Raw genomic sequence first — 25391 nt, 5'->3', positions numbered from 1 at the left:
GCGCGACTTAGCAGGAAGGACGTGGCCGCATGCGAGGCGGGGTACGAGGCACGGTGAAAGGGGCGGAGTGGTGGCGAGAGACGAGAGAAAGAGAGAGAGAGAGAGAGAGAGAGAGAGAGAGAGAGAGAGAGAGAGAGAGAGAGAGAACGGAGAGAACTTCGGTGGATCTTGATTTTAAGTTCCAGGCGAAGGAGGCGCATATTTCACCGCGCTAATGTCCCGCCAGATAAACTACAATATTAGCTGCCTTCGCCCGTGATTTAATTTAACTTTGCCCCGGCGCGACATCCGCCTCTAGCTTTCGGCTGCCTCCCGCTTCAGCCTGGTTAACCGCCCCCTCCCCCTCCCCCTCCCGCTCGACCACCCTCGCCGCGTCGACATGTGTTTCTGGTTTATAGTTTTCGAGGCCTGCGGATAAGCGGATTCCGAACAAATTACGCGCTCGTTTTGAAATATAAACGCTCGAGGTTCTCGATTTTTCGATAGGCGGTTGACGCGAGACGCGAGAATATCGATCTTTTTTTTTTTTTTTTTTTTTTTTTCTTTTCAAAAGTCGAATCGACTCGTCGCTTTTCTTTTTTGAGAAAATATTTGTTGGTGGAAATTATTTGTCCGTTTGCGCGTCTCGTGAAATTCGATTGAAGTTACTTCACTCGTGAAGTAATTAATGTTTCGAAATAGGTTTAAGTGTTGCGTGAAATTTTTATTAGACGATATTAGAAAAATAGAAATACGAACAATTCGTCTTTCGTTGCTGCGACAAAAAAATTGAGCGTCTCGGTTAAAGTCCAAATGAAAGACGTTTCCATTGCCAGTTCCCCATGGCATTCATCAGAAGCCATTACGCGACACAGAGAGCCGGTGAACGCGGAGGCAAACAAACTTGCACTCGCGATTATTCGGGGAAGAATTAGGATGGCATTCATTCCTGTTGGAAATCATGTTGGCATTGTCGCCGTGTCCTTTCGAAAGCCTCTACGTTTCTTCTTCTTCTTCTTCTTCCTCGTCGTCGTCGTCGTTGTGACGTTTTCTTCCTCCTCCTCCTCCTCCTCCTCCTCTTCTTCTTCTTCTTCTTCTTCAAGACGCCCTCGACGTCGAAGAAAAGTGGCGATGGATGGCGTAGGGGGTGATGGAAGAGAGGGACGGAGAGTCAAGTTTTCGAATGTCAAGGTAACGAGATTAGCACGACGAGAAACGGTAATCAGGAATAAAAATGCTACGACCGACGGCATTTACGCTAACTAATCTCCTTCAGGAGGCGAGGAGGCGCTAACGGAGTTAGGAGCCAGCCAGCCCCGCGTTTCCACGAGGTTTTCGTCGCTCGGCCGGCTTGTTAGCCGGATAATTGGCCATTTTTATGCTAAGCAGACCCGCAGCTGTTACGCTACCTCCCATTCTCGTTTACGCTTTTCTTCTAGCCTCTCTTACCTCCGATTGATCGTCCCCGGTTTTGTCTTCCCCGTTGCTACGAACGGAGAATTTGTCTCTTCGAGAAAATTGCAATTTTTACATATGTATCGCAATTTTTCAATAATTCTAAATTTAGATTCTATCGTAATCCAAATTTAATTTCTTCTAAATCGTTTTTCATTAACTCTTTAGGTTCTTTATAGGGGGAAAAAATGGCAAGGGATCTTCAATATCTTTTCGATACAAATTTCGATAACCTCTGATTGAGTCGTTCTTTTACAAAATTTACAAATTTTTTCAACTTATTTCGTAGAATCCATTTTAAAATCGTACGTTTCGATTCGCGTGCTTCTTCTTTTACATCATCGGTCCCCTTTCTCTCTATCTCGCGGCCGGTACACGATAAGGCGATCTGTGGTAAGGCGATTACCGAATCGTGGAAATACATTTCTCTGGTCAAAGTAGCCCACCTTTGTGCTGGGAATCGCGACGAAAGAAAAGAATGCTCGAACAATCGCGATTTGTTTCCGTTCGACAAAACGAAATTAAACAGAAATGAATCCAAATGCAGGAACGAATTTCATAAAAATGCGTCAGATGATGCCATCGTTTTCAAACTATGGAATAATAGCCTTAGAATAGTTAATTTGGGCTCATTTTTGAAAGATTGATTCTAGATATTAAATAAAAAAGGAAATCGTAATTAAGCGAGCTACGAATAAAATTTTTAACTTTCGATATTATCTTTATTTTAATTACAATTGATGACGACAACCGTAACAATATTTCGAAAATAAAAATTCCAAGTAATCGCGTTATACTATTATAATTCTCTGTTCATGTGAAATTCCATTTTCCATCCGCTTCGGGAAAATTTCAAAACTTAAAGGAATCCATCCAGAAAAGATTGGAATTTCGTCATGGAAGGTGGTCGCCGAATGCACAGACGAATCACATTCGCGGTCGACGACGATACGAAACAATTTGACGGGGCTGCGTTTCGATCCCGGAATTACGTGGGCAGGCACGGTCGGGGGGAGGAGTTTGGCGTTGCAAAAATACAGGATGGAAATGCAGAACAAGGAGGCAAAATCCATCTAGTGATTTCACAGGCAATTATGCCGTGGCGGCGCGCTGGCTGGGTTACTCTTATTTAACGCCAATGTGCGCCGAGAGCACGCTTCAACGCCCTTGCACCGCGATCCCATTTGCGCGAAATTGTCAATGATAGAATGGCAGATTGAAAACTCGACATTCAGCTTACCCCCTTTTCCGCCACGTTCTCGCCTTTTTCCAGCTAGACTATCCTTCCTTCGCGCCATCTTCTTGTGAATTATTCTCAGGATCGAATCGTCAATTTTGTTTGTTTCGTGACATGATGATATTCAATGATATGGACGATGGATAGAATTAAGGGATCTAACGTAAGGATATTCCGAATTTTATATTAATTCGAATCGAAGAATCGAAGAAGAATCGATGATGATTAAATTTAATCGATGTTTTCCGTGAGAAATGAAACTGAACAGTGTTGTAAAAATTGGCACATGGTCGGAGAGGGAAAATCTAAAGTCGTGCTTAGAGAACAAACGTTCTCGGCAAACACGGGTGGTTGCGAGTTTGGAGGTGGGGGTGAAATCATCGGAACGCGAGAGAGTTTCTCTAATAAATTGCACTCGAAACGTGGTCGATCTCTCCTCGAAAGTGTCGAGGATATCTCGAGGTGTCGGTTGAATCGAATGAAAAGAAAGCAGCTATAACTCGATTATCGGAGACCCGGATAAATAGATGGTGGCCAATGCGCTTTTACCAGGAACGACTCGTCGTCCACTCGAGCACACATAGAATAGTCAGGAAGCTGTATTACGAGACTGTCCATCGTTTCCGTTTCTATTGTTACCGTTAACTGTTTTTTCCATTTTCGTTGAAATTATCGCATTCTCTTTAGATTCGATCAATACGTATCAATTTCTGACAATTTACAATTTTCTAACTTATATTTATACGAAAATTCAAATCGTTACAACTCCGAAGATAATAGTTTTTAGTCGATGGTTAAAAGACTGGTAGAAGCGTGAAATCTTGCTCTTTAAAACGCTTTTTCATTTATCCCGATACGACTTTCGGTTCCCGAGATATCGTCGTTTAAAGAGAAGGTAATTTTTAATCGTTTACCTTAAATCCGATTAAATCTTATTAAAATTAGGAAAAATTTGAACCGCTATAATTCCGAAGATAATAGCTCCCGGTCAACAAGTGAAAAGCCATTAGAAGCGCGTAATCTTGCTCTTTAAGACCCTTTTTTATTTATCCCGATACGACTTCCGGTTGCCGAGATATCGTCGTGTAAAGACAAAGGTAATTTTTAATCGTTTACTATCCCCATCCTTGTCGCTTATTCGGACCTCTCGCTCGCACTTCGTCTCACCGACCTATCCCAAACTGCAGACAAGTGACAGACGCGATTCCTGGAAGTAGTACACATTTCCAAGAAAAAAATATAGGCGTGCCTATTCACTACCTCTTGCATTGTCTTAAGATATCATGGTAACTTTGAATCCTTGTATCTCGGCAACCGATTGAGATATCGGGATGAATCAAAAAGCGGCTTCAATGGCACGATTTCTTCTATTTTCTCAACGAGTTTCGATGACGAAAATTATAATCTTTTGATAGGATTTAATACGCAAATAATTACAAACTCCCGTTACAATATAATTTATCATAAAAAATCCATTATCATCTTCTGCAATTTTTCCTACCATTCTTCTGTATTCATCCCTAACAAACAAAGCTATACAAACACGAAACGGAAAGATATTCATAGAGATATAGCACGTCGCTTGCCCACTCCTTGGACCGCTCTTCCGTTGAAGGGTATCCAGAGAGGATCCTTTGACGAGGACAGTGTACGCCGCTGTTGTGGGCGCAGCTTTCGGCCACGCTCTCTCTCTCTCTCCCTCTTTCTCCCTCTCCCTCCCTCCCTCTCTCTCTCTCTCTCTCGGTCACGATATTTACGGGGCGTTGAGGCGTGGGTAACGCTGTTTGCCGCAATTTCTTGTTTCCATTAGGTTGGCCGGCCTGCGGGCTAAATTCCACCCTCGCAGGCCCACCCACCCTTCCTGCGGGCTGGGTTGCGCAACTTCGAACGGCGGCGCGGGGCGAAACGACAGGCCACCACTGTGAACGAGAGAGAGAGGATGGGGGAGGGGGGTGGTGGAGGGATCAGGCGACGAGCAGGAGGGAAATGGTGCACACAGAGAGGCCTTGGCTTCCACTGTGCGCGATCAAATGACGCGCGCCAGCGCCCACAATAACGGCCTCTTCACGCTTCGCTCCGATCCTATTCCAATCCAGGCCTCGAACCCCTCTCTGGATACGATCGAGGATCGAGAATCAAAACTTATGGTAAACTCATGGCCCCCGTGGCCGCGGGACGGTTTCGCTCGTGATCGTTGTGCATGGATTTCGGGTTTGTACGGTTTGGCGGATTTTTCGAATTTTTCGATTTCGTTTTGATCCGTGATGACGATCTTTAAGGAAAATGGGAATAATTAACAAGGATAAATCACTCTTGGAGAACTTGAAGACGTTAATTATTCTTTTCAATGAATATTTATAAAAGAAGAAACGAAATAATATATAGAAAACGAGATGTACGAGATTTCTACGTTAATTTATGTGAAGAATATATTAATTTCCTCTATGAGTATTCACATTTCAATTGCAAATTAACGATTTCACAATTCGTATCCTCGCCACCCCTTCGCCCCCCCTTTTATACGTTTATAATTCGTTAAACGCGATTACAAATAATTCCTTCCACAATGTTTCCAATTTCACTCGTTGTCCACTGGATTCTGACAATCGCTGCTGCAGTAGCAGCAGCAACAACAACAACAACAACAACAACAACAACAACGCGGCTCGACGACAGGATTCTATTAAACGTTCTTGGAGGGAGGAAGGGGGAAGCGGCGGAAGAGAAAAGGACGACAGAGAGGGATGTTGGATAAAGTGATTCGCGGCAATTAATCCGCCTGTAAATGATAGCGTTTTCATTTTCGCTGATGCCTTGCCGCCATGGCTCGGAGAATAATAATCTATCTTAAATAACCTGCGGGGTTGAAGGAGGCTTCTCCATCGCTCGAGCTTCGTTGCAAGATGCTCCAGCTGAAGTAAATGGCGAAAGCTAAAGTAATCTCGGCCAAGAATTCAATTACCGTGGAGGGTTGAGGAAGGGGCAAAAGGGGGGAGGGCAGGAGAGGAAAGGTGGGCCGAGATTTAAAAACAGAAATTATATCCGTCGTCGATGGTATTAGACACCGTTAGAGAATATTTTCATCGAATAAATTTTACCTGTGACCAATGCGAGAAACACGAAATTTTCTCATTCTTCATTTCTGAAACAGGGTTTTTTTTATAATATCTGGGAATTTTTATAGTTGCAAAAAGATTTCGTGATATATGAAACTATATTTTTAAGTAGGAATTGAATGTTAGTAGTATAGGTACTTCATATAGCGTCCATCGAAATTTTCAGATTGTTTTTATTTCTTCGGATTTCTATCTTTTCATCGAGACACGTAAATATATTGATTTTAACATCTGATCTATTTTTCTTTTATCGTTGATGATAGATATTCTAATTAAGTGTTAAATTAATTGATCGCTGTAAATGTAAATTGTACGAGGAGGATTTTTCGACGAGAAAGGGACCGTTTCTTCTTATTTTAAACGCGAAAAATTCAAAAGTGTTCGCTCGAGATCTCTCTCTCGTGAATTTTAAAATTCATGGAGAGAAGATTCTTAGAAGTATAAAATAAGATTGACGAGTGCGTGTCTCGTATTCGTTTCGTTTCGAATAAAATAAGCTATAATATGGAAAGTGATTCTAAACGGTAATAGTTCTAATCGATTTCGAAAGGCAATAACGTCTTGAACTTATCCATACGATGCCTGACACCGAGCGCAAAGCGCCAATAACGCGAATAAATCGGTTAATAAATACGTAAACCGGCTCACACTCGCCAATCATTATCGTTTCTCCAACGATTCACTTTAAATAATTCAATCATAGATATGCAAATGGCAGAGCACCGCCAATCGTAGCTACCCGCAATCCTGACGAAATTTCTTGAAAACGATCAGAAATTATACGATTCTAATAATTCCAAATAAATCCAAAAATCCAATCCTCAATGAACAAACAAACTCTCAAACGAATTACATATTCAACATATTCCTCTTCACAATATAATCAACATAACAAATCATATCAAAAATTTAAGTTTCTCAAAGAAATATCGATCGAATTCTCGTCGACGACAAGAACGTGTACGAGTTGCGATGTAAGATTATTAAAAAAGAAAAAGAAAAAGAAAAAGACAGGAGAAACTTTCAGAGGGATGAAGGAAATCGGGGGACGAAGATGGTGGGAAAAAAGAAAAAAGAAAGAAGAAAAAAAGGAAGGAAAAAGTACTCGCGGGTACGTAGACGCGTCGCGCAAATTATTTTTCACCGGGTGGCAACCGTCCCCGATAGAGGCTCAGGAATCCATGCACCAATGGATATGCAACGGAGGCAAAATATAATGCAACGTTCGCTTCTCTCTTCTCTCCGCTCTTCTATTTCCCCGTATCCAACAAAGGAAGGATTTGTCGCGAAGCGAAGCTCCGCCGCCGACAAAACCTTACCCGTGCCCCCTCCCCCTTCCCTGCCTCCCCCCTCCTCCCCCCCTCCGTTTCCGCAATCCCCCCTCCTTCACCTGCCTATTCGTATTCGCTTTGTAAAGCTTTTAGCCCATTACGACGAGGACCGGCTGTGTACGCGTTCGCCTCGTCGATTGATGTAATGCTATTCTTGCTGCCGGGCATATTTATGCTTATTCATAAGCATTCCTTCCGAATCGCCGTTGAATCGTCCACTGTTTTTTCACACACGTTCGAATAGAAATATTTCGTCACTCGTCCAAGTGCGAACTCGTCCGAGCTCGATATTACACGTTTCGAGGATCTCGTTTCGGATTGTCTTAACTTGAAAAAAAAAAAAAAANAAAAAAAAAAAAAAAAAAAAAAGAAAAAAGAAGAAAAATCGAGCAAGGGTTGCCAAAGTTTGAAGAAGACAGAAAGGGGAAAGAGCGTGCGCTCGCCTGTATTTAGGAGGGGGAGGGGGTTGGCACTTTCGAAATATCAATTTGAAACAGGCACGGGGGGTATAGGTATGCGTCATACTTTCCACCGGCCATTATGGTCGGCTTTCCATTTTTATTTATATTTACCGCCGCGCGAGCTGCCATCCCCGACCAGCCGCGATTTTATATACCGTCGTTCTGCGGGTCAACGGGTGCACAGGGCGCGGAAACGACAGGGAAAGGCACCGAGGATGGGGAGGAGGCAGGGGCTGGGTGGGAAAAGGACGGAAGAATCGTTGCCGAAACCTTTCCACCCGATATTTTACGACATTTTGTTTCCAATCCGAAGGTAGAAGGTGTCGGGGCATCACCCGGCATCGGGCCTTATTCGACTTTTATGGCGTTAAATCGTGATGAAGTGTCCACGAAATTGCCCTCTCTGCCGACCTTTTTTTTTTCTTTTTTCCCTTCCCCCCTCCCTTCCTTCCACGATTATACGCGATTCTTTTTCGAAACGGGATGCTCCGCTCGGAAAATGATCTTTCTTTGATTTATTCTTTCGAGCGGGTTTATCCTCTACCTGTCCAAGATTTGGAAAGTTTAAAATCGTAGCCGACGTCGAATTGAAACAATTTTCCCACTCGAAGATAAGATATTTATGATACACGAGGAATTAAATTTTCAAAAGGTAGAATTAGTGGAGCAGAAGAAAATTCGAAGGTGATATCGCCTCTCCCGAACAATTTTTTCGCTCTATTACGCGAGAACCGAGTCGTTCGATCATCGACCATCTTTATGGAAACAGATTACATTTTAAAAGGCACGGTTTACTGCGGCCAGTTTATCACCGTGTTTCCACGTCCCGAAACGTGGCCGCTTTTCCAACACGTCACGTCCCCGGAGAAAACTGGTAAAATACTAGCCGGGGACAACATTTCACGGATGGATCTCCATGACCCGGGACCCGATAGGATCGTCGCATTTCCCGTGGACGCTCATATATAAGGCAAACTTATGCCGAGCGTAAATTCCCCTGGTATTGGGCCGTGGGCTATCTTATCACGGCCGCGCTTTTCCAAGACGCCGATAGACCATGCTCGGACATTATGCGAAATTGAAAAACCGAGAGAAGGCGGCACCCGTAGCCAGGGCGGACTTCCGGTCAACGCGAGGGCCCCCCGTGATCCGGGAAAAAAAATCGATAAATTGATTGCCTGCGGAGATCGTGACAGAAGCGTTGTCGAATATTTCTTCTCCTCAACCACGAGATTTTTTTAATAATACGAAATCGAAGAAGTCGAGAGCAGTCGAAGATCTCTTGGAATAAATTTAAGACTCGAGTTACGACGTCAAATGTATCAAAGGATAATATTAAAATTAAATTTGTAATAATATTTTATTTAAAATAGAAGGACATTTGATTCTTTATATTTAGTTCTTGAAATTTCGATGACACACTCGATCCTCATACGGAACTCAAGAAAAAAAGAGAAAGAAATGTATTTATCAAACATTTGCCACTTGTTCATCTTCCCTGGCAAAGTTTCAAGAACAAGTTGGAAGAACGCGATCGCAACTCGAAGTCGAACATACCTCGACATTAAACCGACGAGAGGGGTTGAAGGGGGAGGGGTGGAGCCCGAAAACCCTTGGATTGTCTGCGCCACGGCCTGAAATAACAATAACCCCATTCACCGTGGTGGCATTTGACAGTGGGGTCGGAAACAATGAAACAATCAACCCGCCTCTCCGCGAGGCTTTCCGAGAAGAGGCCGGAAGTCAACAGTGCCGGACAATACCCAGCCGGCGTCTCACTACCGTTCCTAATTAACCAAGTTCACCAACTTGGGCCGGATTTGGCCAACCCTCGACGCATAATTATTGCACCTAGTCTAATATCGTTCTCCACGGACCGTTCTCGGCCCACGGTTGCCTCGTTTAAGATCTATCAACCAGTCCCTGTCACCCAGTTCCCAGAGGAACATTAGGCTACGGCCTACTTCGAACGATCCACTGCCGTATACGTGTTATCCCTACGCGCGTTCAATATTTATTTCTGGGGGGAGAGATTGAAGTTTAATTTCGCTCTTTCGGAATTGGAATATTTTTTTTTTATTATCTTTAATTATCTCGATCAATCTAATTAATCTCGAATTTGTTCGAATCGAGAGCAAGAACGATATTGAGAAATATTTTAGAAACAGGCACGTGTCTTCTGTGCATAAATGTACAACAAACCGTCCTTTACAGAATTCGGATTATCATAGTTTTGTAAAAAGAGAGAGAGAGAGAGAGAGAGAGATAGAGGACGAAGAAAAAGACACTGACGCTATTAACAAACTTCTCACCCTCTTCCGCCACGTTCCGCATCCCTCTTCTCTCTCTCTCTCTCTCTCTCTCTCTGTCTCTCTCTCTCACCCTCTGTTTCATTGCATTTTATTATTCGCATAATCGGATCTGGTACGGCGATAGCGCCGGTGATTTCGGGTTTGTCTACGGTAACGCAGTTGTCGGTTCGACAATGCCATCCCTGAATGCCTCATTGTCTGCCAGGACCGACGCCCACTCAAAACTTCCACTCGCGCCATCGCCGCCCGTCATTTTCCGCAATCAAACGATTCGTGCGATGCGCCCGTGCACCCTCTCGCGCGGCTCTCCTACAAAAGCGCTTATATAATTGCGCACCGACGCAATTAAAAGTCTATCTATCGACGTTGCGCGCCGCGTCTTCTTCCGCGCCTCCTCCTCCAACCCCTTTCCCTTTCGCGGATCGAACGAAAGAAGAATTCCTTGGAAAAAATTTTATTTACAATGAATGGCGCAAGGGATGAGTTTGAGGGTTTTCTGTAAGTAAGTCTTTTTATTGTATCGTATATTCTTAGATAGAACAAGGAAAGTTTTTGAGTTCGTTGAGTTCGTGAGTTATTAGAAGAGAGATTATTAAAGAGAGTTGCAATTTTTCTTCTAGAGTTCGTTTCGATGTAATAAGAGGAGCAAAGAAAGTATACAAGGTTGGAAAGTAAACGTTTCAATTTAGTTTCCCCGGGTCTTTTATCTTATGTTTTTTTAGGAAGAGTAATAAACTTTCTAATCCGACGAATGAACCGTAGAGAAATCAAATTTTTTGAAAAATTAAATTAAAGTTAATCGAACGAATTACACAATTTTTCTTAAACTATCTATGGATATTGCTCCAATTCATTCCGTATCGTTTCCACTATTGCAAGGAAGAGCGTAGAATCGACTTCCACAAGAAAAATCTATCGCCCCTCTTGGTGTTTCTCTTGTAGAAACTACATGGATGGTCGTCTTCCAGTGTACCAGAGTAGAAGTTTTCCACGGTGTCGTGCAAAGGGTGGAAGAGGGTGGATTGGGGCGTCGACTACTGGCTGGCCAAAGGAGTCTAGGCGCCTCTCCATTAGTATGCGCGGAAGTGCTGCTCGCTCGATTGTGGGAGGTATTGTCGGGGAAGAATGTCCTCGTTGCCGAGGCTCTGTACAGGCAGAGGCTGCCTTTGCCGTAAGGAGGCACGAATCCAAGTCAAATGTAATCACTTTCGAATCGGAACACCCACCGCGCATTTCGAATCTACGTCGGTTCTTCGAGGCTTCCGGTCGTTCCTCGTGCTCCTCTTCGGACTTTAACAGTCGACGATTTCACGAGAAATTATTCCCTTCTTTATATTTTTCGAATTATTACACATTTCTTCCCAACGATCGTTCCCATAAAGGAAAGAATAATTTATGAAAATTTTATACGCGAACCAACTTCTATGATAATTTCTTCGAGCCTTTGATTCATATTATACTTTTGTAAGAAATTTAAATTCGAGCATGTAAAGTTTGTTCAACTGTGTAAGGAAGGCAGTAATTATAAAAAAAGAAAAAAAAAATGTAAAATGAGTTTCTTTATATTTTTTAATAATAGTCGTTTTACAATATTATTGTTGCTAGAATAATATTGTTGTCAGAAAGCTTGGAATAAAATAAGTTATAATACTTAATTATAAAACGAATAGAAACAATATGCTGGTAACTTTGAATAAAATTGTATTCAAAAATAAGGAACGAAGGAGGTGGAAAGTGAAAAGGATCGTTTCTCCTCTGTACCAGGGGCAAGCGAAGAATTATGGAATAGTGGTGGAATTCGCTGGCGCGAACAGAGAACGTCTCTGGCTCTCCATTCTCCTGTTATCTTGCCACGAAGAAAGCGTGATTGCCTTTATGGGGGAAGAAAGGGTCCTTCGCGGTGGCGATAATGTCCTCGCGGCGACGGTGGAGGCGTCGCTATCAGAAATAAAACACGACGCAACGGAGGGGTGGATCGAGGGTCGAAGGGGAGGCGTGGAGGTTACTCCTTCTCAGATTTTCCCCTACGATTCCTTCTCCTTCGTGTAACCTCCGATTAGTTGTACGAATACGTGAAGGAGATACGTGGTGGAGATGGGTTTCTTGATCGATCCTGGCTACTCTCGTGCTTCTGTGTCAAGGACCAGCTCAACGAGGACGCGAGTACGAATGTCTGTGATGCACGAAGATTCTAATTCGATAAATAAAGTAAAGATATAATATATATAAAGTAATTTAAAGGATGAAAAAAATTTCAGATTTTTACTTGCGATAAAAATTAAATTGATATTGGTTGAGAAGATATGGAGGATATGGAGATCATTCTCGTATATTACGAGTAAAAAGATAACGGAAACAAGAAGAAACGTATCATTTGCCAAATATTTTTAAAAATTTGAACGAATGGTGGAAAAACATTTTCATAATAAATGCAAATGATGGATGAAACAACGATCTTCGATTAAGATTCAATTTATTTACAAACGCGTTATGTTACAGCAAATAATTAACAATGATTACGTCGTTTTTTTCAACGACATGATTAATGGAAAACTCGAGTCGAGCTATACGATCGCTACACTTCGTTTCCTTTCTCTCACGTTTGCAACGTTGGAAATAAAACGTGGTGTGGTAGCCGAGGAACATATAACGTATAATATCGAAGAAGATACGTCTTTTTTCTATCCGTTTAGATACGCTTTACATTATATTTCTTTTTTTTTTTTTTTTATTATTTTTCTCATCGTCCATTCGTTCTACAATCGTTACGATATTTCTTTTTTTTTTCTTTTTTTTTCCTTTTTTTTTTTTTTAAACTGTATACAATTTCTAGATACGGGAGGTGAAAAGTATGCCAGGGAGGGAGAATTAGTTTCCATTCTGATCGGTAGTGAGGCTCGATCGTCGCCGGTTGATATCGAAAAATTTTGCCCACGAAAAATACGTGCCTCGCGCGGCAAAACAAGTGTATAAAATTTCGAAATATACGGTTGCGCGTCGATTGCGAAAAATCAGCTGCAATAAAACTGCGAGGAACGAAGAGGGTGAGGAAGGGGAAAAGGGAGGGGGAGGGAGGAGGTGCGAACGAATTCAACAATCCGTGGACAGAATGGCGCGTCTGCAAACAATTTGCTCGAATTGAACGTTTTATTATTACCGGCCAATCGTTTAAAGCTTCACAGTAACAAATTACAGATTCGCATATTTCTCTACTATCCGAACAAAAAAAAAAAATCTTGCATTCTATTTTTCATTCTGTTGCATGTATTTTTTTTTTCAAGATTTTTTTTATAAGATCGTGAGAGAGATACGACAAGTTAAATTGATAATATTTTTTTTTTAAACGGGTTTCAAAGACTGCACTCTTAAAGGCTATCGTGAAATTTGTTTTGACGATAGATTTTAAGAGTTGGAGCGTCTCGTTAAAATAAAATTTTACGTTACGTTTAATAAAATATTATCTATAAATTTGTTGTACGGTAGAATTCCTTTCGAAACGAATCTATTCAAATAAGAATTTTTCCCATCAATTTATTATGATTATAACTCAATTAAAGGAATTAAATAATCGTTTCGCGAACAACAAATAATACAAGATACATTTTTTTAATTACATCACGTTATAAAAATATTCAACTGATTATTATTCCAAATAATACGATCTCAATTCGTAATAATTTTACATTATTAAAACAATTTCGTTGAAAAGAATTCCACCGTATCAATTTCCCTGAACAAAGAAAGGAACGAAAAAAAACAACAATAACAACAAAACCATGAACAACGCAGGAAAAAACTTCTAATCAGATATCACAAGATTTCTTCGCGAAAGCACGAAAAAATAATCGAACACAATGATAATTCATCGTATTCACTCTTATCACTCCTCTCTCTCTCTCTCTCTCTCTCTTCCTCACAATCGTCGCGCGTCCACCAATTACAACGCGATGTAACAAAAGACAAGCACGTGTGTGTATGTAACGAAAAACGAGGGACAAAGGGAAATCCGTAAAAAAAAAAAAAAAAAAAAAAGAAGAAAAAAAAAGAAAGAGAACTGAGTTGAAATATCGTAGAGAGAGTTGCAGTATCGATGCGCGACGCAATAAAATCATCTCGCGAGGGGGTGGTATAACGCGTATACAGGCCCGCATCTACGTTAGCATTCAGAAACGGTTGGCTTATTTCGCATGGCCGCGCCCCAAAGAAGAGATTTGCCTCCACTCGAAGAGGGGTTTTATTTTTATTTCTTTTTCTCTCTCTCTCTCTCTCTCTCTCTCTCTCCTACCTCTCGTACGGGGCTCTTTTCTGTCCTCCTGTGTGGCTCGCTTTGGCTCGCGTGCGCGGTAATATGTGCCACGGAGAGGGTTGGTTATCTCATCAAAATTGGACTCTTCTCTTGCATCCCTGTACACGCTTTTGCCGGAAAAGACCCTTTCGCCGCTCGCTCATTCTCTCTCTTTCTCTTTCTCTCTTTCTCTTTCTCTCTCTTTGTGGGATTCCGGCCGTGGCGAGTTATCGATTCGGCTTTGCGGTATCCGCCGCCGGATACGTCGGTTTACGAATTTTCCTTCGAATTCATTTTTCTTCGACGCCATTTTTTTTTGGAAACCGTATTCCGCCGAGAGAAAGCTGAGAGAAAGGGCATCGAGAGCAAGATCGCGCGCTTCACTTCCGCAGTGGAAGGCTGAAGCGGGGATCAAGCGGATTTCAAGCGGAACTTAATCGAGCTTTTCGACATCTTTCGCGATTTCTTCTCCTCGTTATTATTATGTACAATCGTAAAAAACGTGGCGCGCTAAGAAATAGGCTGCTCGAATTATCACACAACGCAACAGGTTACGAATGATCGAGGTGGTATTCCAGCCTTCCTGGTCATTTCCTAGTCAATCTCGGATTCTAAAACTTCTAAACTCGTAAGAGTTCACTTATCATCCATTATCTTCCATTCGATTGAATTTCGTTTCGCGTTATGTACACGAATGTCCACCCAACATCTGTCCCTACGATCACGATCTGTGTTACCTCGAGTTGCAAAGAATCGTTCAAAATTTTCTCTCAACTTTGAGATGATCACTGTACATTTCCAATGTGGATGCTCCTCGATCTGGCCATCACTCCATTCCTCTGCTGCTCCTCCTGGAACTGGACCTCGTCCTCTTTGGCTGGCGCGTTCAAATTGGTGACGGTTGCCTGGGGGATCGGCGAGAGCATCGGTGGTACCCTCCACCAGTCGGTGCTGGGCCATCCGGGTGGTACCAGGTTCCCCCGGAAGTTTAAATCCGGGAGAACCGGAAGCGGTCTTCATATGACGTGGCCGCCACGATGGCTGCCTAAATTCGAGCTGGACGATGTCAAATTTTGGACCGAGAACGCGCTCTCCACTTTCGTGGTCGCTGACGGCGTAGTCGTCGGCGCGGTGTTGCCTATCTTCTCGTTTTGATCGGGGAGGGAGGAGGAGGAAGACGAGGAGAATCGATCCTGCGATCTGTCTTCCTGATGCCTGTCCACCGACGACGAGAAATTCTCCTCTTCCAGTTTTCTGTATCGCGGCTCCTCCCTGCTTGAATCCCTGTCCGAGGGAAATCCATCGTCTTCCGGCTTGCCAGGGCTTGGAAACGGCCTTTCGTCTAATTTGGCGGGCAAGTAAGGCCTCTTCGGGTCTTTGGGGGGGCTTGGACATCCGCAATTGGGCTGGAGACAGGTCGCCGTTGATAAACCGGGCCAGGACATGGTCTGATGGCTGGAGTAGAAGGTGCCACCTCCGTAGAGAGCTTGGAGAGCGAGATCCGCGGCCAGTTTCCCGCCGTTGAATTCTTCTCCCAATTTGTGTTGAATTGGGTAGAGAGGGTATGGAAACGGCGGGAAAAAACGGGGGATCTTGAGATCCTCGTGGCTCATCAACGTGTGGTGCGATGGGGGCGCCAAAGGTGGCAGGAGGCTTCTCGATATGTTGCCCAGGGATTCACCCGAGGACATCAACGGTGATATCGAGAAACCGAATTTGTTCTCCTTTTTCACTAAGGATTTCGGCTTCCTGCGGGGCCTGTACTTGTAATCTGGATGCTCCTTCATGTGGAGGGCTCTGAAAGGAGAATATTTATTTCTTTTTAATCCTCTTTTTTCCTTTTTTTTCAGCGAAATTTCGATATTCGTACTCAAGCTATAGATCAATCTAAATTTAATGCTTGTTGCTGGTTCGAAAGGGGGACACTCGTCTTCGAGCGATTCAGGGGTTGCCTAATTGAATAGTTTTGGCATGCAGAATACGCAATAGTAGTTTTCCGAGGGGGCGAAGGCGTAATCACTGCCACCATTGGACGAAAACGAAGATGCAAAGAAATCGAGAATTCCCTCTATCGATCGATTCTCTCGATTCTCTTTCCATTTTCGTTCGATTAGATGATTAAATAATCCCAAAGAATTTGAACAAATTCGAATCGCCCGCGTCGAAATTGAATTTTCTCTTCCATCGAGGAGGGAGGGGGGGAAAGTTATCCTTGGACATACTTAGACAATGATGCCCGCGCCCTATCTACCTTCGATAATCCAACGTGTCTCGTTATCGCGCGAAGAATCGCGCGAGACGAGACGAGACAGTGGAGAATTCGGTAAACTTTGCTCTCGACACCGTTATCCAGCACAAAGGGACGTATTATCGTGGCACTGGGATACGGGGCACCATGGTATATTTGTGGTGAATATCTTGTACACACATACACCCCGGCTCGAGGCGCGGCCGACGCGTTTTGTGTCGAGGAGGGAGAGGAGAGGGGGGCTCGAGTAAAAAGCGAGGGGAGCGGGAAGGGGGAGAGGGAAGAGAGAGAGTCAGAGGCTCGTCGGTATCTTCGTCGCATAATACTCCATTATGTACCCAAGAGGCGCACAAACGCAGTCCTTATTTATGCTTCGCCTCGTGGAGATAAAAGAAAAGCGGGCGAGATAGGTGTTTCACGGGCGGGAGACCAACTTTTTCTGAAAGTGTGCGCCCCACGCGTTTCGCAACCGGGATACCGCGTACAATGCTCGAATTACTTAGACCTCGTATCTCGTCAAAGGGATTATTTTCCCTTCGATTTCTATGCGCCCGCTCGATTAATAATACTCGGTTTCGGCGTAGCGGGGGCGTAGCTGCGTGATGCTCGTTAACCGTGCACGCGATTAGGGGTTGAAGTGTTATCTCACGAGATCGAGGGTATCGATGTTGAATTAATGCGAAAGTATTAGATTTAGATGCATTCGATGTTTCGTGGTAAATACACGTGAATGCCACGTTAAATATAGTGGTGGATATTTTTTTCTAGGCTTTCTTTTGTTATAATTCTATTAAATCCTCTTCGAGGAATAATTTTTAGAATAAGCAAATTGCACGAATTGTACGAAATGAAAGTAAAGTTATTACAATTGTTAAATTGTAAAGGTAAAAAATTAATTCGTTGGATATTTAATCATATACGTTTTATCAAAGTGTATAAAAATACACAATAAAAAATACTACAACGTAATAAATTAAAAAAAAAAAAAAAAAATCGTCATTTCGTCTTATTCCATCTTTCGAGGCAATTCCGCATTCTCGGAATGAAAGAAACGGCGTAAAAATTTGGCGTGTAACGGCGCGCGCACGGAGAAAATCGTCGATTGGAAACTGGGCGAGGGGAGGAGGGAAGGGGGAGAATTTTCCAGCTCGGCTCGAACGAAATCCAAAATTTCGGTTGCTCGCGGCGAGAGTGACGCAGCGGAATAATAATTCCGGGACAATGTGTCCCGGCAGATAGCACAAAGCGTAAATCAGCATAAACATCGGTAAAGCCCCGCCGACAATAATTCAGCATAAATGCATAAACATCGGGCGTAATCTTTACAATTCGCTGGGAGCCCTCCACCACCACAATCAGCGGCCGTGCACACGAACACGGAACGCGTTTGGTTACAAACGCGTTTCAGCGCCAACCACTTCCAACGGCGCGATAAACAACGCGTTATATCATATCGGTGAACATAAGCCGCGCGGTAGTCGAGCACGCGGCCGCAAACAAGAAACAATAACAATTAGTCACGATTGTCTGCCGGTGGGTACGCGAGAATGTCGTTAATGTAAACGATTCGTCATAAATGTGATTGTACTCCGCGAACGACGACACTTTCTCGATGTCGGTCTTCCCGAACGGTGTAACCGAATATTTGTTAATAAATCGATCTGATCGATCATTGTCCGGGATTCTTGCACACGTGTGCACGTGTTTTTTTATCAATACGAACAATTGCAAGATTCTGTGCGCGCGCGCGCGTGTGTGTGTTGTGTTTTGGTTAAAAAATTTTCGTCAAGGAGGTGATTTCGTTAACGGTGTCGGGGGATTGGGATCGAAATATTGCGCATTTCGTTTTTGATTCTTAATTAGATTGTTTTGTTCGCTATCGTCGAGCGGGACGCGAATTTTTAGAACGCAAAATCAAATTTTTACAAGCGTGGTTGAAGAAAACTCGAATAGTGGTTTCCGTTTTCACTTTCGTGCGTGTTGAAAAGTTAAATAATGTTTTCTGAATAATTTGAATCAAATTTTTTTTATTCTTCTCAACAATCTCCCTATAATTAGCCTCGATGAAGTCTTAATTAATTCTGTAAACACGTTCGAAACTCGCAAATTACGCGCAATTTATCCTGAAACCATTCTACCTTCGCCCAAACCAAAACTTTCCCCCCTCACAACTTTTTGCCTCGCCTCGCCTCTCCTTACTACACCAGATTGATTCCGAATCCTGCAACTGTTTGGCCACCCTTGCAATGCATTGGCATTTTCTACACCTTCCTTTCCCTCTCTAGTTTTCCTTTGGTTTCCACGGAGCGGGAGCGGGTAGGAAATTCACGGGGAGGAAAAGAGGGTCGAGGAGGAGGGAGTCGGCACGGCAGGACAGGGAGCAGCAGTGGCAGCGGCACAGCCAACGAACAGGCGAGGGGGTGAGCCAGGGGGTAGGGGCCGGCAGAGGAGCCGCGCAAATCCTTTTAAATCCACACAATTGCGACAATGGGGCTTTATTTGTTATCTCGGGGGCCACATTGTGAGTCGCCGTGAACGAACGGACAGATTACGTCGGGCCAGTGACGGCTTGGCTCGAAGGGAACCCGTTCCTAGCAGGAGCGTGGCTCGAAGGGGGACGACTTTTATCGGGCCCTCTCCCCTTTATTTTACGACCGTTTCCACCTCCCGGACCAGTTACCAGAGTCGTCGAGCTACGCTGCCATCCGCCAGAAAAGCGGATTCGCCGTTACACGTCTCTTCCCCCGAAATTTCCCTCCCCCTCCCTTTCCTCCATTTCCTCTCTGTCCCTTCCTCGGGGAGGATACGTTTCCTCGGGGATGGGACGAATATCGAGGCTTGATATCGCTTTTTGAATTTTCTTTTTTTCACCGCTTTTTATTATTATTATTACTCTCGGGATGGAAGAATGATTTCTTTCGGGGAAAAGGGAACTCATCGTGAGATTAAGAAGATTCGTTTGTATACGTATAAGATAGATAAGATTGTCGTGTATTTTCGTTTCTTAATTTTTTTTTCTTCCTCTTTTTGTTTTTTCGAATTCATATAGATAGATAGATCCGTTTCGAAGAGGAATGATGAACAATCGGGAATAATTATAGGAGCAAGGGGAACAATATCGTTCCATTTTTGGAAAAATATTTGGACAATGTGTGTTCAGACGGGACAATATTTTTCATCTGGCGATCGAAAAAAGCAATACTCGAAAAAAAAAAGAAGAGAAAAAAAGGAATCGAATCACCTGGTGACACGGATGGACCTTGCGCCACTGCGAAACTTCGTAATTCCTTTTCGATTCGATCACGGCCACGGAGAGAAAAGAGGATTCTGCGTTACATTCCGTCGATGAAACATTCGACCGATCGGGATCGATCGATCCCTCTTTCGTCCACTTTTTTTATATTTTATCTAACTCTTTCCCCCTTCCACCTCCTTCCCCCTCCTCTCCTTTCTCTCTTTTTTCGAAACCTATCTAGACCTAGAGAGAGTCGGAAAAAAGGAAAAGGTAGAACACTTGACGATTGAAAGGGAATGAGAAACGAAGAGAGAGAAAGAGAGAGAGAGAGAGAGAGAGAGAAGCGATTTTATTATTCTATTATTTATTTTACGAGCTTCATCGCCGCCGCGGCCGATTTCGCGAGTTTATATTCAATCCCGGCTGCCGCCTCCTATCAATTCCCTATTCCGACAATTTTTGCTTTGAAAAACCGTGATAGAGCTCGATTCTGTCATCAACAATTCGCCCATCGTACTTTTAAATTAATCCTCCTTTCAACGTGTTCCCCCGCCTCCCTTGTATTTCACCTTTATTGTTTTTCAGAACTGAATCGCTTTTATCTCTCTCGTTCTTTATTGTTTTCCCCAAGCTTAATACCTTCGTTAATGCTAGAAATTTATATGAGAGAATTTAAAGGAATATTTTTTTTTTTTTTAAAAACGCTTAGCTTCTAAATTATATACCGTAATACTTTTATAATTTTTGCTTTTATACTTTTAGTTTCTCGTTAGGCGTGTTTAAATTATTTCGAATATTCTTTTTATTTTAAATTCAAATGTATTCAAATCACACAATTTTAATAAGATTATTATTATGTGTAATTAATTTACACATTTAATATTTTTCGAAGAATGGAAAAATTTATTATTCCAAATTATTATATATACATTTTTTTTTCTTTTTTTTTTACCGATGTTTAATTTATCGTCTAGTGAGTATAAAATATTCTCAAGATGTTTAGAGTAAATCTTGTCTAGGATATTAAATTTAAAGTAGCAATCATTTCCTCATTAATCTCGTCGAAGAATGAAACAAATACGATAAAAATATCGTATTTCGATCGTGAAGTTTCTCTCGAGACCTGTTCATCGTTACAGCGCGGGCTAAATAAACTCATAACAATGATTAAATATTCAGGGTCGGTAATAAAGAGGCTGTCCCCTCCACCTCCATAAATACCACTTCGTTCACCCTATTCCACCCCTTGGCTTAGCGCAGCACGCCCTTAGCTTTAGCAACAATGTACCGTATTATGAACTACGGGCTCCTCCTTCCCTCCCCCTCCTTCCACGTTTTTCATCTCCCCCTTCACGGTTATTGCAGATACGCCTCGATGCGATAATTTCTTTCGACCACTCGTGACTAAAGAGCAATTAGCACGCGGGAGAGGAAAAAAATCCTCGGCATCGATCGAAAACGATACGAAAGGAAGAATTTTCGATTCTATTTTCTTTCTTTTAATCGAATAAAAACTCAAATTTACAATGAAATTTAAAGAACTTATAAAATAATTTTCAATATTTTTTCGAATAATTTTCAATATTTTTTATTTAAGAAGAAATCGAACGCGAGTTATTTCTTTTTTTTCCAATTTTTTTGACTTTTACCTTAATCTTTTAGCCTCGTCGATGAAAGGCCGCTTCTCGCTTTCGCTGAGCAGTTTCCATTCGGCGCCGAGCCTCTTCGAAATCTCGGAATTATGCATCTTGGGATTTTCCTGGGCCATTTTCCGTCGCTGCCCTCGTGACCACACCATAAACGCGTTCATCGGCCGCTTGATATGCTCGTTATGCAGCGTTTTCGACGACATCTCGACCGCTACTCTTCCAATCTTCTGCGATCCCTTAATCGACCCCTCTTACTAGACTCCTATATCTAATTACAATGTTTCATCGGTGTCATCGTTTCGCACCGTCTTAAACAATTTCTCATTTCACCTCGTACTCGTGTAACGTCATCGTATCTTCGAATCGATCATGTATCCCGACGAATACCGCTCGTCGCATCTTCTTCTTCCACCTCCCCCCCCGTTCGATCACGTGGCCGGTCAAAGTCAACAATTTGCACACGCCACAACGATCCCCTCTCCCTCCACGATCTTTCGGAATCTTCGGAACGAACAAAACGACCCGCGAAGAATTTCCAATTCTCATTCAACTTTCCTCTCCCCTTCTCGTCCTTCCCGTCCTCGAAATTCTCCTCGAAAAATTCACTCCCCCTTCAAAACTCACACGAAGTGTATTATTAATCTTCCGTGTATTATTATTATCCTCCTCATCCCCCGTCAACCTCACTCACATTCATCCGTCATCCTTCATCCGTCAATTCCTCGCGTCCTTCGTACCCTTCCCCAACGGAATCTCCTTCCTCTCCTCGGGGCCCTCTTCCATTCTCCGATTCCGAGAGAATTCTCAGAATTCCAGCCGGTGGTGCGGCACACTGATGGATGGAGACGAAGCACGGACGAAGGACACAGGAGCGAGACCCGCGGTGAGAAGCTGTGTGATTGATACCGTGACGAGGACTGGCAAGGATCCGTCAGGACCCTCTCTGACGTCGAGTCTGGGACGAGGCAGGGAGGAATCGGGAGCGCGGCGAGTCCCGCGGGGAGACAGGGATCGGCCAACCAGGGATGTTTCTCCTCTCCCACCACGTCCCACGGCTAATGGACACCCACGATTGGCTCCCCCGTCGACATGGCGGACGGTGGATACAGCCGCGTTCAACAGGTGGAGGTGTGCTGTCTCCCCGTCCCTTTTCCACCACGGCCGTCCCCTCTCCTTCTCTCTCTCTCTTTCTCTCTTTCTCTCTCTCTCTCTCTCTCTCCCTCTCACCGAGGCACAGCCACGACTGTCGTGCGTCTGTCGCGCAGATTATCGTAACTGTCGCCTCTTTTCTCGCCTCTTTTGCTCGATGGTCAACTCGCGTCCGGCCGACATTGACGCTTTGCTCTCGAGACAATCGGGGCCGGAATTGATTCTCTCCCGTGGACGGATGGTAAGTGGAATAGGTCTGCCATGGGGCGGACGTGTCTTGGAATTCCGCAGGAGGAATTCGAGGAAACGGTTCGGGGGAGGGAAATGTAAGGGGTAAGTTGGGGTCGAGTAACGTGGCTGAGGAAATATTTAGTTTAGTTTATAATTTAATAATTATGGTTAAATTATATTAAGAGAAAAAAATATTTGTTAAGTAATTATGAATATCGGTTCAATTTTTATCCAAATTTTTTCCTTCGCGTTTCTCTCTGCGCCATGGAACGGAGAGAATTTTTCTCTTTGTTCGCTTGTTGTAAGGGCGTGAGCGGGCCATTTCTCGAAATAAATGTTATCAGTGGCTGCAATGTCTTGCAGGAAGAAAACGGCGCGGGGGAGGGCCAGGGTCGGGGCTGAAGACGTCTCTCCAGTGATAAGGCGATAAAGAGAGGTGGTATAAAACGAGACAAGAGGGCTGTGTGTTAGTGGCAACATCTCGGCGAATTCCAACTTCTGTAAAGAAAACGGCTCGGTGAGGTCGGTGCCATCGAATTTCCGGCAGATTCTTCCCCGAAATATTCATCTGTCAGGGGGTGAAGAAGGGGGAGGTGGGTATCTGTGTCAGCCGGGAGAAAATGAAATAACGAATAAAGATGGGAGAATGGTCGATATTCTAAATACACGACTTTCTTAATAACGAGAAAACATCTCTTTTAGTCTTATTTTTCTTTTTTTCCTTTTTGCAAAATCGTTTCTGTAACGATTTCGCAAAAGGACCGGTTTCAGAGGTTGGAAAGAAATTCGGTTTAGGGGACGAGGCAGTGGGCACGAACGAGGGGTTCGAATTATCGAAGGCAATCAACTGTTTGTTCTGTTATTAACTCGATCATAAATTCGCTACACGATGAATGAATGAATCGGCACGCTCGGCTGTCATTCCGCCGCCGTTCCTTTATCACCCCTCGTTACACATCCTCCGTCATTCGCGGGGCGTGAACGCGATTTTTATCGGTCATCGACGAGAAGAAAGGAACCTCGAAAAGGGGAACCGTGCTCCCTTTTCATACTCGACGTTGCACGAAACCCTTATCTCTACACTGACACTTTCAATTAGTCCCTATCGCTGGTAAATATCACGCTTTTTTTTTTCTTTTTTTTTTACGGAATGTCTCTTCACTAACTAAGAAATTCCAGTATTGTATAACACCAAATATATATATATATATATATCTGGTGTTATACAATACTGGAATACCTATATATATATACCTATATACCTATATACTGGAATACCTATGTATATATATTTATACAAAATTTTTAAAGTGTGAAATTGTTCGTTTTCAATATTTTCTTTCAATTTTACCAGTACGATAAATTGCAAATTATAAAATTCTACAAATAATATAATTCGTAATGCGTGAATAATATATATATATATCTCAAACGCCTAAATAATATCGACAACCATTCCCATTCTCTTCGAAATCTTTCATCCACCATCATCAATGACTCGATTCATTAGATAGCCCATACACTAGGTAACGTCACTTACCTAGAAAAATCCTTGCCCCGCAAGAATCCTTCGATCCCTAGAGATTTCTGCAGGCAGGAAAGAGGGAGGGGAGTCTCAAGAGAGGGGGATGTTAAGTGACTTTTTGCACGCCCGCTTCTGTCTCGATTTCGATGATAGCGAAGGCACGAGGACGATCAGAAGGGGGAGGGAATTTCTCCCCCTCTCTTTCTCTCTCTCTCTCTCCATCCGTCTCACCTTCCGTTATCGTCTCGCTCCTCCGCGCTGTGGGGTGGCACGCGACCACTGATTATACCATTCATCGCGCACCGTGGTCCGAAAGAGGGTTGCAAGCGGACTCGTAAACGTCGCCCCCCTCCTCCCCCTCTTCCACCGTGTGCCCACTTCGGCCCCGCAGACTGCTACGGCCCTGAATGCCCCCTCATCAATGAAACAATCCATCCTCCCCGCCGGCCCGTCGCCGACGGCTCCTTAATTCCGAGATATCGTGAAACGTTCCTCCGCTCCTCCTCCTCCTCCTCCTTCGATCGAGCGAGCGTTTCACGTTCCTTTGCACACTTTATTGAGTTTCGATTCTTACTTTTGGTTTTCTCCATCCCCTTCCTTGAGTTTTCAAGTCATTTGCGAATCTTTTTCGATCTATGCGGTGCACGTAGATAGATAGGATAGATAGAAGCGAAATGGAATAATTAAACGTTTGATCGAGTTTTCAAATTACTTCTTTTTTTATTCCTCTACAACAGGCGGTATAGTAGTCGGTAATAATTGATCGTAAAAGAAAGGCCTGTTTGGGGAACATCTTATCAATTCTAGGGAAGATAATGCGAGGCAATGGATACAACGTTCGAACTTCCAAAATGGCTTATCGGGAGGCTAAGATAATCTAGAATACATAAAAGAAGAAATATCGTTCACTACTTTATCGCTACGTGCACAAAGCCTTTCGAATTCGTGTCTCAACTTTAATTTTCACGAATAACACTCAAGAAATGTAGAATATATTTGTTACGAGGATTCCGATTATTGGCTCGAAGGGAATTGCGTGACGACGTAGCGGGAGGACGTGGATCTCGTGGGGGGGCATCATCGCTGCGATTGCTGAAGCGACAACAAAAACGGTGGCCCGCGTAAGAGCGACGGTGGGGTGCGCGGGCGGGGGCATGGGTGCGTCGAAAAGCTCGCTG

At 43.4% G+C, this 25391-nt stretch overlaps 1 protein-coding gene across 1 annotated transcript; it reads right to left on the bottom strand.

Annotated features, from left to right (window-relative positions):
- Nucleotides 1-13878: 13878 nt before the first annotated feature.
- Nucleotides 13879-22415, bottom strand: LOC122718229 (transcription factor Sox-21-B-like). Its single transcript, XM_043943097.1, has 2 exons — nucleotides 21309-22415; nucleotides 13879-15973 (listed from the first exon to the last, which is right to left on the bottom strand). Exons 1-2 carry the CDS (start codon nucleotides 21509-21511, stop codon nucleotides 15193-15195), a joined length of 984 nt encoding a protein of 327 aa, XP_043799032.1. The 5' UTR covers nucleotides 21512-22415; the 3' UTR covers nucleotides 13879-15192.
- Between the last annotated feature and the right edge of the window lie 2976 nt (nucleotides 22416-25391).

Source organism: Apis laboriosa, unplaced genomic scaffold (assembly GCF_014066325.1).
Source record: "Apis laboriosa isolate Shangri-la unplaced genomic scaffold, ASM1406632v1 scaffold5_cov152, whole genome shotgun sequence".
In the NCBI taxonomy this organism is placed as follows: Eukaryota; Metazoa; Arthropoda; class Insecta; order Hymenoptera; family Apidae; genus Apis; species Apis laboriosa.
Note: the sequence above shows the minus strand (reverse complement) of the source record. Positions and strands in the feature narration are given on the sequence as shown.